The 18,154-nt window shown below is 46.9% G+C and overlaps 2 protein-coding genes across 2 annotated transcripts in view; one reads left to right on the top strand and one right to left on the bottom strand.

The window, feature by feature from the left end:
• Window positions 1-992: 992 nt before the first annotated feature.
• On the bottom strand, window positions 993-13,388 carry LOC107299268 (T-complex protein 1 subunit eta-like). Its single transcript, XM_015828632.1, has 9 exons — window positions 13,345-13,388; window positions 11,277-11,430; window positions 10,334-10,440; window positions 8,517-8,642; window positions 6,443-6,495; window positions 5,035-5,206; window positions 4,540-4,704; window positions 1,931-2,119; window positions 993-1,094 (listed from the first exon to the last, which is right to left on the bottom strand). Exons 1-9 carry the CDS (start codon window positions 13,348-13,350, stop codon window positions 993-995), a joined length of 1,074 nt encoding a protein of 357 aa, XP_015684118.1. The 5' UTR covers window positions 13,351-13,388.
• Window positions 13,389-15,526: 2,138 nt separating this feature from the next.
• The window catches only part of LOC107299269 (protease-associated domain-containing protein 1-like), an 8,329-nt gene continuing 5,701 nt past the window's right edge, over window positions 15,527-18,154 (top strand). The window contains exon 1 of the mRNA XM_015828633.1: window positions 15,527-15,581. Coding sequence (XP_015684119.1) covers window positions 15,527-15,581 — 55 coding nt within the window. The remainder of the gene's footprint in view (window positions 15,582-18,154) is intronic.

Here is an 18,154-nt window from a genome sequence, read left to right as displayed (position 1 = left end):
TTGTTGACGACCACCCAGAGTACAATTTTTCAGGTCCCAGCAAATTCCGGACGACGGTGCGGGTCATTTAAAGGCGGCGTCCCTTCCAACGAACACGCCAGGGCTCTTATTTCCTGGGAAAGCAAAACTGTTCACAGCACCCGCCACCGACAATCTGGGGTGGTAATAATAATAATAATAATAATAATAATAATAATAATAAGTTGGAAAGGACCTTGGAGGTCATCTAGTCCAACCCCCTGCTCAGGCAGGAAACCCTATAGTACCATTTCGGACAAATGGCTGTCCAGTCTCTTCTTAAAAACTTCCAGTGTTGGAGCATTCACAGCTTCTGGTGGCAAGTCGTTCCACTGGTTAATTGTTCTCACTGTCAGGAAGTTTCTCCTTAGTTCTAGGTTGCTTCTCTCCTTGCTGAGTTTCCATCCGTTGCTTCTTGTCCTGCCTTCAGGCGCCTTGGAGAATAGCTTGACTCCCTCTTCTTTGGGGCAGCCCCTGAGATACTGGAACACTGCTATCATGTCCCCCCTCGTCCTTCTCTTCATTAAACTGGACATACCCAATTCCAGCCACGGTCCTTCATATGCTTTAGCCTCCAGTCCCCTGATCATCTTCGTTGCTCTTCTCTGCACTCTTTCTAGAGTCTCAACATCTTTTTTACATCATGGTGACCAAAACTGGATGCAGTATTCCAAGTGTGGCCTTACCAAGGCCTTGTAAAGTGGTATTAACACTTCACGTGATGGAAGACACAGCTGGCGCCCTCTCCAGATGTTGTTGCAAATTCCCAGGACATCAGTCAGGTCTGCTTTCCAGAAAGTCACAGTCTGCCCGGCTTCAATTTAGAAGCGGGAAGAAGGCCAGGAAGCCAAAATGCCATTTTAATCCCGGCAATCTTCTCGGAGGTTGCCGAACGAAGAGCAGGGATGCGCTGGGCTCATCCCGAGGGTCTTCCTGGCCCCCGAAGCCTCCCAGACAACCGCCCCCCCGCCCCCTTACCTCTCCCCTCCAATCTGGGCCTCCTCAAAGAGCGCACAGCGTCCAAGGACGTCGTCCGTGAGGGCGTTTGCGCTGGACTGGATGGATCCTCCGCAGGCCTGCCAGGAGAAAGAGCCCTTTTAGCGCGAAGTCTACGCAGCCACAAGTCGTTCAGAAGCCCACCTGAGATCCCACAGCTAGGAGGGGGGCTCTTGGTTTTTTTTAACACTCCCACCTCAAGCAAGAGAAGAAAATATTGGTAGTCCAGGGTTGAATGGTGGTGGAGGGAGGGTCCTTAGTGCTCTCTGGGTTTGATGGTTTTCCGGCAGACGTTTCAGGACCCCACTAGGGAACATCATCAGTGATAGAAGGGAGGGGGGTTTATGGAGAGGAGGAGGAGGAGGAGGAGGANAAGAAGAAGAAGAAGAAGAAGAAGAAGAAGAAGAAGAAGAAGAAGAAGAAGAAGAAGAAGAAGAAGAAGAAGAAGAAGAAGAAGAATGTAGTCTGCTTCAGGTGTGGAGCAAGGTCTGAAGTTCACCAAAGGACCCTTCCAGGAATTTCCAAACAGTGCTAGAAGGGAGTGAGGTTTAGGTTTAGGAGGAGGAGAAGGAGGAGGAGGACGATGATGACGACTGTGGGGTCCTGGGTGCTCTCTGAGCTTGGTTGTTTTCTTACAGACGTTTCATCACCCAACTAGGGAACATCATCAGTGCTAGAATGAAACATCTGCGAGAAAACAAGCTATCTCAAGAGTCCACCAAGGCCTCCAGTCGTCCTCCTCTTCTTCCTTCTTCCTGGACCACTAGTGGGGACCCCTGTGGGAAAGCCCTTTGTTCTGCACAACTACACTGTGTGTCAACGGAGAGTCTGTTCCCCCCTCCCTCCGATTCCGAGTCGGTCATTTTCCCGTCGGTCTACGGGGAACCCCGGATGTCCAGAAGAGAAGGACCCATACCATCATGGTCCTCTTCAGATCCTCTTCGGGGACCCGGCCAGCGCAGAACATGTCCCGGTCTGCGAAGTACTGAGTAGCCACGTCTCCGATGGGCAGTTTGGACAGGATAACTTTGGCCCCGGATTTGTGGAGCTTATCCAGCTTGTCGTATAAAATGTTCCACTCGGCGTCCACGATGGCCTGGTAGTCCTGTAGAGGCAGATCCAAAAGGCTGGGATTATCTAACCACAAGACAACGGATCATGGTTTTGGCGCGCGTAGCAGACCAGATTTTGACGGGTTGAAAAGACGGAAGTGGGTTATTTCAAATAACACATACAATAATAGAGGGAGATCCATGTGACGATCTAAAAGCACTGATATAGAAGCCTAGTTGGCAAAGAAAGAAAGCCCGAATAAGGTTGAGGGAAATTGGGGGTTTGACTTATAAGAGGGGATTTTATATTATTAATTAGAGGGTTTAAAGGGAGAAGCTGAGATAAGGGGAATTCTGGTCATTAGATTTAAAACACTTGGAAATTAGTTGAAAATAAGGACTGTATCTCTTTAATATTTTAAAATTTGACCTAAAAGGAAAAAGAAAATTATTATGAATATGTTTGATTTATTGATTAACCCAGGTAATATACATAATGGTTTTGATTTGTTAAAGGGGATATTGTATTATTTAGTAGATGATTTAATATGGGGGGAAATAGATAACTCTTAGGAAATAGAACGAGATTACATTCAAATAGATAAAATGTGTATTTTGGATATCAAATTTTGTTATGAATTGAGACAAGGGAAATCATGGTTACCTAAAGCCCTCAAATCACAAATATCAAAGGTGAAATGGGAATATTGACGAGAAACTAAAAATTGGGTAAAAATTAATAACAGGATATGGATTGCTTATGAAGATTGAATGTAATTAAGATACGTATAAGCTATAAATTTGTTGACAAATGTAATAATGACGATTTCACTGAGTTGACATAATAAGAACTGTACTAACTTGAATACGAGACAGTAAATGTTAAGGGAAAAAGAGAAGAAATATCTGATGTTGTAACTTGAGATTTGCACTGAAGATTTTGTTATCGAACCATTGACTAACCCAGTCACCACGTTGCTTTTTAAATACTTAAATGTAAAATTGGAAAATTAATAAAATATTATTTAAAAAAAGAAGTAAGTGGGGATAATTGATGTGGCGATAGCAAGCGCTACAGGCAGTCCTTGACTTAACAATCATTCATTTAGTGACCGTTCAGTTACGACAGCGGTGAAAAAGGTGATTTATCACCGTTTTTCATCCTCACGACCGTCGGATCATCCCCAGGGTCTTGTGATTTACCTTTGGACGCTTGGAAACTGACTTGTATTTATGACAGTTGCACTGTCCCGGGGTCATGTGATCCCCTTCAACGCCGTACAATGGGGCAAAACTCACTGAACGAATGTCTCGCTTAACGACAGAAAGTTTGGGCTCAATTGTGGTCGTTAAGTCGAGGACTACCAGTACAGTAATAATAATAATGAGGAGGAGGAGGAGGAGGAGGAGGGCGTTTTCCTAGAGCACCCCTCCTCCTTTTGGGGTGGCCTTGTGGCCTTCAGCTGCTGGACCAGTATTTCGTTTCTTAAAAGAAATGTTTAAGTGATGGGAGTTGGGCCTTAGAACAATAGGGAACAAGCTGGAATTAAGGAGGAAGTTCCTAACAGTGAGGACAATTAACCAGTGGAACAGCTTGCCACCAGAAATCCTGGGCGCTCCATCACTGGAGGTTTTTAAGACAGTCACTTGTCTGAGAAGGTATAGGTCAGGGGTGGGCAACCTTGGCTCTTTTATGACTCGTGGACTTCAACTCCCAGGCTTGGTGCTTGGTGCTGTCTGGCTCAGGAATTCTGGGAGTCGAAGTCCACGAGTCATAAAAGAGCCAAGGTTGCTTACCCCTGGTATAGGTTCTCCTGCTTGAGCAGGGGGCTGGACTAGAAGACCTCCAAGGTCCCTTCCAGCTATGCTCTATTCTATTATAGATCTATTCTATTCTATTCTATTTTCCTTTATTCTATTCCTATTCTATTCTATCTTTTCATATTCTATTCTATTCTATTTTCCAATATTTATTCTATTCTATTCTTATTTCTATTCTATTCTTATTTCTATTCTATTCTTATTTCTATTCTATTCTTATTTCTATTCTATTCTATTCTATATTCTACTCTACTCTACTCTACTTTCCAATATTTACTCTATTCTATTCTATTCTATTCTATTCTATTCTATTCTATTCTATTATTCTATTCTATTCTATTCTATTCTATTCTATTCTATTCTTCATTCTACTCTACTCTATTCTATTCCCAATTTTACCCATTTTAAGATGTGTGGACTTCAACTCCCATGCTGGCTGAGGAATTCTGGGGGATGAAGCCCACACATCTTAAAATGGTTACGCTGAGGAACCCTGGCTTAGGTACAACAGCCGTGTCCAGCCAAGATGTCCATCAACACAAAGCCTCCGAGACTCTCAGCCCACACCCCCTTTCTAACCCCTGCCCTATCTGCACAGCTTCCTCTGTCCAACCCCTCCACCCCCACCCCCAAGGAAGAGACCAGGCCTCACCGCCACATTCTGGACTCGGATTTCCGCGTTGTCCTTCTCGGCTTTCAGCTCCAACTCAATGTTCAGCAGGGCGATCTTGGGCGACTCGTACTTTTTGGGCTGCATCTCGAACCCGGCGTAGGAAAAGGTTTTCTTGAAGGCCACTCCAGCCACCAGCTGGGAATCCTGCGGAAAGACCAAATTGCTTAGGGGGGTGGGGGAGCTTCCCAAAACATCTGGCTAAGTCCTGCAATTCGCAAGACTCTAGAGCTTAACCCTTCCAAACAGCGTTTTCCCAACTTTTGAGAGGAGGGGGTGAGACTTCCAAGTCCCAGAATCCTCGGGGAGCGCGACGCTGGCTGGGGAATTCTGGGAGTTGAAGTCCAGAAGTCCTAAAGGGGCCCTAGCTCACCACCTAGACAGAAGCTTGGCCCGAATTTTGGGCGGCTTCGTTTATTGAACACATCAAGAAACGCCTGGGACCATCCCGGACCGTCCCCCACTCCGGAAGCTCACCTCCAACGCTCCGCCTTGCACCTTCTTGATGCCGATCATTTTGATCTGCAGCAGCTCATCCAGCATCATGACCGCGTCCACCACCATCTTGGCGAAGAACTCCTTTTGCTGGGAAATCAGCTTGGAGCTCAAAGCGGTGCTGGCGCACTTCTCCAGCAGGCCCATCAGCTCTCTGTTGGGGGGGGGAGAGATGATGAGAAGGGAGAAAAAAAAGGAAGAGGGACGCTATGCATGGTTTATGACTTGTGGACTTCGACTCCCAGAATTCCTCAGCCAGGCACGCTGGCTGAGGAATTCTGGGAGTTGAAGTCCACTCCTCTTAAAGTCTATATCAGGGGTCTTCAAACTTGGCCCTTTGATGACTTGTGGACTTCAACTCCCAGAATCCCTCAGCCAGCGTGCTTGGCTGAGGAATTCTGGGAGTTGAAGTCCACTCCTCTTAAAGTCTATATCAGGGTCTCCCAACTTGGCCCTTATATGACTCGTGGACTTCAACTCCCAGAATCCCTCAGCCAGTGTGCTTGGCTGAGGAATTCTGGGAGTTGAAGTCCACTCCTCTTAAGGTCTACAGCAGGGGTCTTCCAACTTGGCTCTTTGATGACTTGTGGACTTCAATTCCCAGAATTCCTCAGCCAGCGTGCCTGGCTGAGGAATTCTGGGAGTTGAAGTCCACTCCTCTTAAAGTCTACATCAGGGGTCTTCCAACTTGGCCCTTGTATGACTCGTGGACTTCAACTCCCAGAATTCCTCAGCCAGGCACGCTGGCTGAGGAATTCTGGGAGTTGAAGTCCACGAGTCATAAAGTAGCCAAGCTTGGGGACCCCTGCTTTAGGCCCGCCCGGGCTGAGGCAGCTCTAATTCTCAATTACAGCTAGTCCTCGACATACGACCACAACAGAACCCCACATTCACGTCGCTAAGCGAGACCTTTGCTCCGCCAGCTCTGCTCCATTTGGCCACCTTTCTCGCCACGCTGCATCCCCGCCGTTGTTCAGTTAGGTGACGCGGTGGTCGATCCGGTTTATCCCGTGGATAAATATTTATGGGATGTCAGAACAGGCAGATGATGCAAAGCATACATCCTCAGAGGCAAAGGAGCTCTGGCTAATTTAGGGAATGGAGTTGGGGTTACTTCTGGCCCCCGTTTTCCTTCAGACTCCAAAAGGGAGGAATGAGTAATAGGGCAACCATCGAGGAGAGAAATCTCTCCCGGAAATCCAGAGTACGGATCAGCTTGGGGAAGGCCAGATTTAAAAATATTCCCCCCCCCGCCAAGGATTCTTCTAGTAAGAGAATAGACTATGGAATTCTCTCTCTCTGGGTGTCAACTGCATTTCATCCATCCCGCTCGATCGAGAATTGATTTTTTCCCCACAAACAGAATCACAAAAGAGGCCGAGCCCCTTACCCCTGGTCTGTCTTCTTGATTGTGACGGCAATCTTCCTGATCTTATCCACTGCCTGCCGAAGGAAAAGAAGAAAGGGTCAATCCATCCTCCAAAGCGCCCGAAGACAGAAGCAACGGATGGAAGCTCATCAAGGAGAGAAGCAACCTAGAACTAAGGAGAAACTTCCTGACAGTGAGGACAATTAACCAGTGGAACTACCTGCCTCCAGAAGCGGTGAATGCTCCAACACTGGAAGTCTTTAAGAAGAGACTGGACAGCCATTTATCTGAAATGGGTATAGGGTTTCCTGCCTGAGCAGGGGGTTGGACTAGATGACCTCCGAGGTCCCGTCCAACATTATTATTACTATATTATTATTATTATTATTATTATTATTATTATTATTATTATTAATAATAATAATAATAATAATAATAATAATAATAATAAATTTCCCTTTTCTCCCAGTACACAACAGGTAGAATTGTGGAACCACAAGTCGCAAGGTGTGGCAGCAGCCAAAAAAGTAGACACAGCCCTAGGCTGCATCGACAGAGGGATAGACTCAAGATTATATGAACTCTTAGTACTGCTTTATAGGGCCTGGGTAAGAGCAAATGGGGAATCCTGCATCCAGTTTTGGTCACCACAATGTAAAAAAGATGTTGAGACTCTAGAAAGAGAGCAGAGAAGAGCAGCAAAGATGACTAGGAGACTGGAGGCTAAAACATACAAGGAATGGTTGCTGGAATTGGGGATGTCTAGTTTAATGAAGAGAAGGACGAGGGGGGACAGGATAGCAGTGTTCCAATATCTCAGGGGCTGCCCCAAAGAAGAGGGAGTCAAGCTCTTCTCCAAGGCGCCTGAAGGCAGGACAAGAAGCAACGGATGGAAACTCATCAAGGAGAGAAGCAACCTGGAACTAAGGAGAAACTTCCTGACAGTTAGAACATTTAACCAGTGGAACAACCTGCCTCCAGAAGCTCTGAATGCTCCAACACTGGAAGTCTTTAAGAAGAAACTGGACAGCCATTTGTCCGAAATGGTATAGGGTTTCCTGCCTGAGCAGGGGGTTGGACTAAATGACCTTCAAGGTCCCTTTCAACTATACCATTATTATTATCATCATTAGAGGTTTTTAAGGACAGACTGGACAACCATTTGTACAGCATGGTATAGGGTTCCCTGCTTGAGCAGGGGGTTGGACTAGAGCAGAGCCCCCCCCCAACCTTTTGGGCACCAGGGACCGGTTCCGTGGAGAGGTTTTTCCGCGGACCGGAAGGTGCGTGGTTTTGTGTGCTGCCTGCATCCCGCGGATGGGGCTTTGCTTGTTTGTGTGGATCAGCTGCTGGCATGCCGTGGCCCGGTACCGGTCCATGGACTGGGGGTTGCAGACCCTTGGACTAGATGACCTCCAAGGTCCCTTCCAATCCAATTATACTATTTTCTTCAGTAAGCCTTCATCCTGTGTTCTCCAAAGCACCTGAAGGCAGGACCAGAAGCAACGGATGGAAACCAATCAAGAACAATTAACCAGTGGAACTGCTTGCCACCAGACGTTGTGGGTGCCCCATCACTGGAGGTTTTTAAGAAGAGACTGGACAGCCATCTGTCTGAAAGGGTACTATAGGGCTTCCTGCCCGAGCAGGGGGTTGGACTAGAAGACCTCCGAGGTCCTTTCCAAGTCGGTTATTCTGTTACCTGCATCAATTAACCAGTGGAACTACTTGCCTCCAGATGTTACGGATGCTCCATCATTGGAGCTTTTCAAGGAAGACTGGACGGCCGCTTGTCTGAGATGGTAGAGGGTCTCCTTCTACTTTCTGGAGACCTCCTATCATCTCCTTATTCTTACATTCCTTTGATCAGTGGACCCCAACCTTTTGGGCACCAGGGACCGGTTCCATGGAGAAAGGTTTTCCCGCGAAAACAGCTTCACCTGCTGCCTGCATCCCGCAGGTGGGACTTCGCTTGCTTGCGCAGAGCAGTTTCTGCCACTGCTGCGGACCGGTGTCGGTCCACGGACCGGGGGTTTGCATTAGATCAAACAGTCTTCCGGAGGGCAAACAGGAGCACCAGGGTCTTCTAGCTTACCAGTTGTGTGGCCGTGCGGAAAGCCCGGATGATGATCTGGGGGTGAAGGCCTTCCTCCACATAGGGCTTGATTTGCTTTAAGAATTCGGCCGCCAGGAGAGTCACCGACGTGGTGCCGTCCCCGACCTGGGAAGGAAAGGTCTCGGAATAAGAGGAAGGGCTTTCCTGGGTCAGCTGAGCAGCGAAACTCCCACTTTTCTTCCTCTGAAGACAGGGGTCTTCCAAACGTGGCCCTTTGATGACTTGTGGACTTCAACTCCCAGAATTCCTTGGCCAGTGTGCCTGGCTAAGGAATTCTGGGAGTTGAAGTCCACTCCTCTTAAAGTCTATATCCGGGGTCTTCAAACCTGGCCCTTTGATGACTTGTGGACGTCAACTCCCAGAATTCCTCAGCCAGGCACGCTGGCTAAGGAATTCTGGGAGTTGAGGTCCACTCCTCTTAAAGTTTATAGCAGGGGTCTTCAAACTTGGCCCTTGGATGACTTGTGGACTTCAACTCTCAGAATTCCTCAGCCAGGCACGCGTGCCTGGCTGAGGAATTCTGGGAGTTGTAGTCCACAAGTCATCCAAGGGCCAAGTTTGAAGACCCCTGCTTGGGCGGGACAGAAAATGGGAGTGTTGTGTCCCAGCCTATATGAGTCCTTGTTAACTCACCAGGACAAACCCCTTTTAATGAGTAGGCTGGCAATGCAGGAAAAAACAACCCCTTTTATTAATTAGCTACAGATTTGCAAAATGTCCCAACAGCCAAGACAAACCAAACACGATTCAAACGGAGAATTGTTCACAAGCAAGGCAAACAGAATCTGATTCCATGAAACTTGAGTCCTTTGCAATCGGTTGCCTTTAGCAACCAGCACCGCCCACACCTTCCCTTTTTATTCTGCAATGCCAAGGCGTGGCTTCTCAATGCCTTCTCCTCCTGCCTTGGAGTCGCCCCATGGCCTCCCTCTGTCCTGCTCTGGTTGCCTGTCTGCGTTTGCCAGCGTCTGTGATGTCTTCCAGCTGTGAGTCCTCAGGGTGACTCGGCTTCCCAGCACAGCTGGGTCTCAGCCTGAGCACCACTCCTGAAGCTCATCAGAGCCTTCCTCCTCCTCTAATGGCTCTCCAGGCCCCTCTTCCTCCTCCTCCTGATTCCCGGGACTCAGCTGCCGGGTCCACTGGCCGGCACGGAATCACAACAGGGGGTCTCTCCACTGTCTCTGCATGGGGCACTTCCTTCACTTTGCAGAGGCCTTGGGGAACCCCCTGGAATGCCCCCCCTCCACTTCTCTCAAAGGTGCTGTTCAAAAGGCTACTGGACTTTGTTAAGTACTGAAATGAATGAGATTTATTGACTAATTTGTTATTTACATGAGTATATGGAAAGTTGTTTAATAATAGAGTAATTAGTAAGATTTAATATGTAAACCCGGACTGCTAGACTTGCTGAAGCGATGTTATTTTGTGGGATTAATCCCACTTTTGTGTTACCCCTTTCCCCTGGTCTAGCCTTTTTGTATGTTTCCCGTTGTCTTATCCTTTTTGACCCTATCCCTTTATTACCTCTATAAAACTCAATAAAAATATTAAAAAAAAAGGCTACTGGACTTTGTTGGGGTTTCCCCCCCCCCCGAAAACATTCCGCTTCTTGGAGGAGAAGCAAAATGTTTTCTCCTTCTTCTTCCTCCACAAGGAAAAAAAAAAAAAGAAAACCAAAAAACAGCCCAGTTGCCTTTTGAAGAAAAAGCACCTTTGGGACAACAGATGACGGAGAACCTGCATAGACACCCACCCACCCACCCCTCAGTTGTGTGTCCCCTTTCCCCCAAGCCCACCTCTGCATCCTGGGACTTGGCAATGTCCACCAGTGTCTTCGCAGCAGGATGGACCACATCGAGAAGCTTCAGGATGGTGGCGCCATCATTGGAAATGGTCGCTTTGCCTGCAAAGATAGACAGTTGTTGGGACTCCGGAAAGAGGGCAGAGAAGAGCAACAAAGATGATCAGGGGACTGGAGGCTAAAACATATAAGGAACAGTTGCTGGAATTGGGTATGTCTAGTTTAACGAAGAGAAGGACCAGGGGGGACATGATAGCAGTGTTCCAATATCTCAGGGGCTGCCCCAAAGAAGAGGGAGTCAAGCTGTTCTCCAAAGTGCCTGAAGGCAGGACAAGAAGCAACGGATGGAAACTAATCAAGGAGAGAAGCAACCTAGAACTAAGTAAGTAAGTAAGTAAGTAAGTAACGAAGGAAGGAAGGAAGGAAGGAAGGAAGGAAGGAAGGAAGGAAGGAAGGAAGGTCCACTGTTTTCCAAAGCCCCTGAAGGCAGGACAAGAAGCAACAGATGGAAACTAATTAAGGAGAAATCCAGCCTAGAACTAAGGAGAAACTTCCTGACAGTGAGAACAATTAACCAGTGGAACCACCTGCCTCCAGAAGTGGTGAATACTCCCACACTGGAAGTTTCTAAGAAGAGACTGGACAGCCATTTGTCTGAAATGGTGTAGGGTTTCCTGCCTGAGCAGGGGGTTGGACTAGATGACCCCCTAAGGTCCCTTCCAACTTTATTATTATTATTATGATGATGATGTTGCCAGATGTGTATACGGAAGAATGTACTGGGACATTTGAGCAAAATCCGAACAACGAAAGAGGAGCCTGTCAGGATGAGACCCATGTAGTCCGACTCACGTAGGTCCACAAGGCTTAAAACCCGCCCCATAGGGAAACTCCTGACCTCCTGGCAATGGTGGGTTCCCTGTCAGCACCAGCCTCACCTCTGTCGTCCACAATGAGTTTGTCCATGCCCCGGGGGCCCAGCGTAGTCCGGACGGCTTCCGCAATCACTTGGCAAGCGCTGATGTTACTAACCAGCTGCGGGATGCCTTGGGAAGTGTCCGTCCCTTCCTTCAACAGGATAACAGGTGTGGGCTGCAGGTAAAACAAGGTTGGGTCACAGGTCAGGGATCGGAGCAACACATTTGATTGCACGCACAAGGAAATTGTTATCCAGTTATTTCTGGCATGGAAAAGGCAGAAAGCTGAAGAGTAGAGTAATGATAAGAATAGAATAATGATAATGGAATAGAATATAGAGTAATGTTAAGAATAGAATAGAATGATAAGAACAGAACAGAGTAATGATAAGAATAGAGTAGAATATAGAACAGAATAGAATATAGAATATATAAAAGAATAGAGATAGGATAGAATGATAGAATAATAAGAATAGAATAAGAATAGAATGAATAGAATAAAATAGAATAATGATAGAATAAGAATAGAATAAGAATAGAAGGATAGAATAGAATAATGATAGAATAATAGAATAATAGAATGATAGAATATAGAATAGAATAATGATAGAATAGAATAGGAATAATGAATAGAATATAGAACAGAATAGAATATAGAATAGAGTAGATAATAGAATAGAATATAGAGTAATCCTAAGAATAGAATAATGATAAGAATAGAATATAATATAGAACAGAATAGAAAGTAGAAAGTAGAGAATAGAAAATAGAGAACAGAACAGAACAGGAGCTGGAAGGGACTTTGGAGGTCAGCTAGTCCAGCCCCCTGCTCAGGCAGCTTGGTAAAAACAACAGTGATATCTTAAGCCGGATGTACACATAGTCCTCAACTTACGGCCACAACGGAGCCTCAAATACCTGTTGCCCAAGTGAAACATTTGCTAAGCGCGTTTTGCCCCGTCTGACCATCTTTCTTGCCGGTCGCTAAGCGAACCAATGCAGTTGTTCAATGAACCACAGGCTGGTTAAGTGAACATGGCTTCCCCATCATCAACACTGAGTCAGTTGCCAAGGGTCTGAATTCGGATCGCCTGACGAGATGAGGATGCCGCCAACGGCCGCAAGCGTGAAAGGCGGCCCCGAGTCCCCTTTTTCCAGGGCCCTTGCGACTTTGAACGGTCACTAAATGAACCCGTTGCAATGTCGAGGACTGCCTGGATTGTGTTTATCTACTGTTGAAAGCAGCCCAGGCAGTGAGATGGGGCAGGACATAAATTAAAACTATAAATTAAAACATATCAAGGAGAGAAGCAACCTGGTGGAACTAAGGAGAAACTTCCTGACAGTTAGAACAATTAACCAGTGGAACAACCTGCCACCAGAAGCTGTGGGTGCTCCAACACTGGAAGTTTTTAAGAAAAGACTGGACAGCCATTTGTCTGAAATGGTACAAGGTTTCCTGCCTGAGCAGGGGGTTGGACTAGATGACCTCCAAGGTCCCTTCCAACTTTATTATTATTATTATTATTATTATTATTATTATTATTATTATTATTATTATTATTATTATTATAAAAATTAAAATTTTGCAAATAGGGGAGGGGGCGCTGCCTCTTCTGCACACCCATCCCGTGCATCACAGGATAAGAGGCCTCGTAACGTCTTCACACGTGCACTCGTCCACAATACCTGTAGGTTAGGTCTCGTTTGGGGGGGCAAATGCCCTTTATTCCCTCTGGGACTACACCTCCCACAATGCCTCGCGGCGAGGCAGCCATTCGGCTAACGGAGCCGGCTGCCGCAGAGCATGCCGGGAGTTTTAGTCTCCGGGGTTCCAGCCCTGACCGCGTGCAGCCCGTTGGGCTTTAAGCTCCGGCTCGAGGGAGGCCTTTGTACGTTACAGGAGCGCAGCCGCAGTCGGCCTCCCGCCCACCGGCGACCCATCCCGGCTTCCCATCAATACCGGCTCCTTCTCGCCGAGAAGCCTCTCCCGAGGAGGAGAAGGCCACCCGCGAGGAGAACGACGCCCGCCCCGCGGCGGATGGCGGCGGATAAACGCGGCTCCGCCACCGCTTTCCCCCTCACTCACCATCATCTTGGCGGCGGCCCTGGTTAAACGCTCCCTCCCCCAGGATGCACCGCGGTCGCCTAGAAACTTCGCCGGGGCCGGGCCAAAGGAAAGGGCGGGGCTGCAAGGGGAAGTACGGCGCGAGCCTCATAGAGAGAAGAAAAAGGAAGAGTCCTCCTCCCGCGGGCGCTTCGGAGTTCATATTTAAACCTTTTTTTTTCCCCTTCCTTTCCAGGCATATTTTTTTTTCTTTTTTACAATAAAGGAGAAATTTAATTATTCTTGAAAATAGTGGGGATTTTTGGCCGAGGCGGTAGCAAAAGGGTGGCTTGCATTAATCCGTTATGCGCTTGGGCGTGGTTTCTCAATGTCAGCATCTTTGAAACGGGCAGACTACAACTCCCAGAATTCCCCAGCCAGCTTGCTTAGGGTTTTTAGAGCAGGGTTTCTTAAACTTTTTGCTTTCGTGACCCTTTCCCTTTGATAAAAATGAGGGGGGACCCTCCAAGGAGTTTTTCTTTGTAGGGGTTGTATTTATCGATAGTTACCCTATTAAAAATTAAAACGGAGGCGTTTGGGAGAATGCTTGTGGATTGAACCAGGTATAAAAAATAACACTATTCAACCCATGGGATGTATACATAGTTTTCATCAAAATCCCAATTGATTTAAAATTGATCTCTTTTTTAAAATATTTACCTATTCATTCATTTATATGCTGCCCAGAGTAAGAGGGGCGGCGTATACAGTAAATGTTTTTTAATAGCTAAAATAGAACAAGAAGAGTGGAGTCCTGCCGTTATCTATATTCTCTTCCAGTCTTCTTTTAAGATTTGTTTGTTGTCTATGATCGATGCAGCCATCCATCCACTCTCTCTCTCTCTCTACCTACTTAGCATCCATCCACTATGTGTCAATGCAAAAACATCTGGGCCAAAGGAAAGGCAGGGCTGTCTGTCTACCTACTTACCATCCTTTCTGTCTATCATTCTATTCTATTCTATCTTATCATTATTCTATTCTATTCTTGTCATTATTCTATTTCCCATTCTATAACCCTATTCTATTTTTCTATTCTATTCTAAATTTCTATTCTATCATTATTCTATTCTATTCTATCATTATTCTATTATATTCATTCTTTCCTACTGTTATTTCTATTCTATTCTATTCTTGTCATTATTCTATTCTATTTTCCTATTCTATAACCCTATTCTATTTTTCTATTCTATTCTAAATTTCTATTCTATCCTATCATTATTCTATTCTAATCTAATCTATCATTATTCTATTCTATTCATTCTTTCCTACTGTTATTTCTATTTTATCTTCTCATTATTCTATTCTATTCTTGTCATTATTCTATTCTATTTTCCTATTCTATTCTAATTTTTTATTCTATTCTATCATTATTCTATTCTATTCTAATCTATCATTTTTCTATTCCATTCTATTCATTCTTTCCTACTGTTATTTCTATTCTATTCTATTCTATCTTATCATTATTCTATTCTATTCTTGTCATTATTCTATTCTATTTTCCTATTCTATTCTAAATTTCTATTCTATTCTATTATTATTCTATTCTATTCCAATCCATTCTAATCTATTCTATCATTATTCTATTCTATTCATTCTTTCCTATTGTTATTTCTATTCTATTCTATTCTATCTTATCATTATTCTATTCTATCTTATCATTATCCTATTCTATTCTTGTCATTATTCTATTCTATTTTCCTATTCTCTAACCCTATTTTTCTATTCTATTCTAAATTTCTATTCTATTCTATTCTATTCATTCTTTCCTACTGTTATTTCTATTCTATTCTATTGTTTTGCCATTCTATTCTATTCTATTCTATTCTATTCTATTCTATTCTATTCTATTCTATTCTATTCTATTCCATTGGAATAGGCTGCATATTTTGGATTATATTTTGCATTTCAGCAAGAAAAAAAAATAATCCGCCTTCCGCTCTCCTCGGAGGCGGACGGTAAACCCCAAAGAGACAAAGCAGCGGAGGATGCCTTCAACCGCCCGCCTCGGCTCCACCCACACCTTCGCCTCCTCCAATCGGAGGAGTGGGTGGGCGGGGCCCCGCCGCAGCTGCTGCTAGCTGCCGGCGCGCCGCGGCCCGAGGACGGCAGGCAGCGCCGGGCAGGCAGCGCTCGGCTGGCGGACGGGCGGGCTCCCCCCGCGATGTCCCCCGCCTGGTTTGCCCTGCTCCTCCTCCTCTTCTGCCCGGCTGGTCACGGTGAGGAGCCGCCTCTTGGCCCCGTCGCGGTGCAGCCCCCACCGGGGTGCCTGGCTGCCTGCCTGGCTGGCTTGCGATCGGGTGCGCACGTCTGCATGCGGGGATGCGGGTGGGCTGCGTGTCTGTTTCATAAGCGTCGTGGGGGCGAGGATGCGTGCATCTACAACAGTGTTTCTCAACCTTGACCATTTTCAGGCATGTGGACTTCAACTCCCAGAATTCCACAGCCAGCCTTGCTGGCTGTGGAATTCTGGGAGTTGAAGTCCACATGCCTGAAAATGGTCAAGGTTGAGAAACACGGATCTACAAGAAGCAGGATTTAAGTCAGGGGTAGGCAGCCTTGGCTCTTTTCCGACTCGTGGACTTCAACTCCCAGAATTCCTGAGCCAGCATGGGGAACTATGGCCCCTTCATGACTGGTGGACTTCAACTCCCAGAATTCCCGAGCCAGCCATGCTGAGGGGAAAGGGAGAGGTTTCCAAGCTGAGCCATGCCGGCTCAGGAATTCTGGGAGTTGAAGTCCACGAGTCATAAAAGAGCCAAGGTTGCCTACCACTGGTTTGGGGCCATTCTAGACAACAGAAGGACCGGGGTGGGGGTGGGGTGGGGGGTCGTGAAAGCAGTCTTCCAGGATTGGGGGGACTGCCCCAAAGGAGAGGTGAGGGGGGTCCACCTCTTCTCCAAAGCCCCGGAAGGACAAGAAGCAACAGGGATGGAGACTGATCCAGGAGAGAAGCAGCCTGGAATTCAGTGACAGTGAGAACAATTCATCAGAGGAACGACTTGCCACCAGAAGTTGTGGATGCTCCAACACTGGAAGTTTTCACGAAGAGATTGGACAGCACGCTGGCTGAGGAACTCTGGGAGTTGAAGTCCATTCCTCTTAAAGTCTATATCAGGGGTCTTTCAAACTTGGCCCTTGGATGACTTGTGGACTTCAACTCCCAGAATTCCTCAGCCAGGCACGCTGGCTGAGGAATTCTGGGAGTTGAAGTCCACTCCTCTTAAAGTCTATATCAGGGGTCTTCCAAACTTGGCCCTTGGATGACTTGTGGACTTCAACTCCCAGAATTCCTCAGCCAGGCACGCTGGCTGAGGAATTCTGGGAGTTGAAGTCCACAAGTCATCCAAGGGCCAAGTTGGAAGACCCCTGATCTACCCATCAAATTGCTGTATTTGATTCTAATTTCCTTTTTAAACTGCATTGCATCCCAATTTCATTTTAAGTGGTATTTTATCTCTAGTTCACTTTAAATTGTATTTTAACCAATCCCGTTTTAAATTGTTTCTACTGCATGTTAGTAAGAACGCGTGTTTGGAACGCTGCACCTCGATATGGCCCATGGGCTAATCAATAAAGTAAATTAAATTAAATCACATTCAATAGGTGTGTCCTTGCAGGCACCCACCCACCCAAACCAGGATTCCAAGTTAAGTGCAGGCTGCCATCTGCGTGGCGTGTTTCTTCCTTGCATTACGACAGAGATGTCCACGGCGTAGGCGGCTTCTCGCCTCGTCTATTCTTAACTCTTAGCTCTTGGCACCTGCGATGCGCCATGTTGCCAAGTTGCCGGTTGCCTTGGAAAGTAACCACGGGCCTGTCTTTTTCTCCCCTCCCTGGTCACATCTCAGCCCACCATCCAGTGGTAGAACATAGAACGACAGCGTTGGAAGGGGCCTTGGAGGTCACCTAGTCCAACCCCCTGCAGAAGCAGGAGAGTCTGGACAAAGGGCCGTCCAGTTTCTTCTTGAAAACCTCCAGTGTTGGAGCATCCACAACTTCCGGTGGCAAGTCGTTCCACTGGTTGATTGTCCTCACTGTCAGGAAGTTTCTCCTTAGTTCCAGGCTGCTCCTCTCCTTGATGAATTTGCATCCGTTGCTTCTTGTCCTGCCTTCTTCAGGGGCTTTGGAGAAGAGGTGGACCCCTCTTCCTTGTGGCAAACTCTTGTGTGATGCTGATTTTTTATTATTTGTTTATTTGTTAAAATTATTTGTTGCCCATCTTGCTGTGGGGCCACTCTGAGTGACTTAAGAGAGAGGGAGGGAGGGAGGGAGGGAGAGAGGGAAAGAGACAGGGAGGGGGAGAGAGGGAGAAGGGAGAGAGAGGGGGAGAGGGAGAGATAGAGGGGGAGAGGGAAAGATGGATAGAGACGGAGAGATAGAAGGAGAGAGGAGAGGGGAGAAAGAGAGAGAGAAGGAGAGAGGGAGAGACGGAGGGGAGAGGGGGAGAGGGAGGGGGAGAGGGAGAAAGGGAGAGGGGGAGAGAGAAGAAGAGAGGGAGGGAGAGAGGATAGATGAAGAGACAGGGAGAGATAGGAGAGGAGAGAGGGAGGGAGGGAGGGAGAAAAAGAGAGGAGAGACGGAGGGAGAGACGGAGGGGAGAGAGGGGGAGAGAGAAGGAGGGAGGGACAGAGGGAAGGGAGAGAGGGAGAGAGAGAAGGATAGATGGAGAGACAGGGAGAGATAGAAGGAGAGAAGAGAGGGAGGGAGAGACGGGGAGAGAGGAGAGAGTGAGGGGAGAGAGGGAGAAAGGGAGAGAGGAGGCAGGGAGACAGGGAGGGGAGAGGGGGAG

The sequence above is a fragment of the Protobothrops mucrosquamatus genome, unplaced genomic scaffold, assembly GCF_001527695.2.
Source record: "Protobothrops mucrosquamatus isolate PMUCROS unplaced genomic scaffold, P.Mucros_1.0 scaffold4742, whole genome shotgun sequence".
In the NCBI taxonomy this organism is placed as follows: Eukaryota; Metazoa; Chordata; class Lepidosauria; order Squamata; family Viperidae; genus Protobothrops; species Protobothrops mucrosquamatus.
Note: the sequence above shows the minus strand (reverse complement) of the source record. Positions and strands in the feature narration are given on the sequence as shown.

Bases quoted from the DNA above. Each gene is read 5' to 3' on its own strand.
- LOC107299268 (XM_015828632.1), bottom strand. The intron at 8,643-10,333 runs GTGGGCTTGGGG...TTTCCTTCCCAG, and splicing joins CCAAGTCCCAGGATGCAGAG to GTCGGGGACGGCACCACGTC. The intron at 4,705-5,034 runs GTGAGCTTCCGG...GTCTTTCCGCAG, and splicing joins TGCAAGGCGGAGCGTTGGAG to GATTCCCAGCTGGTGGCTGG.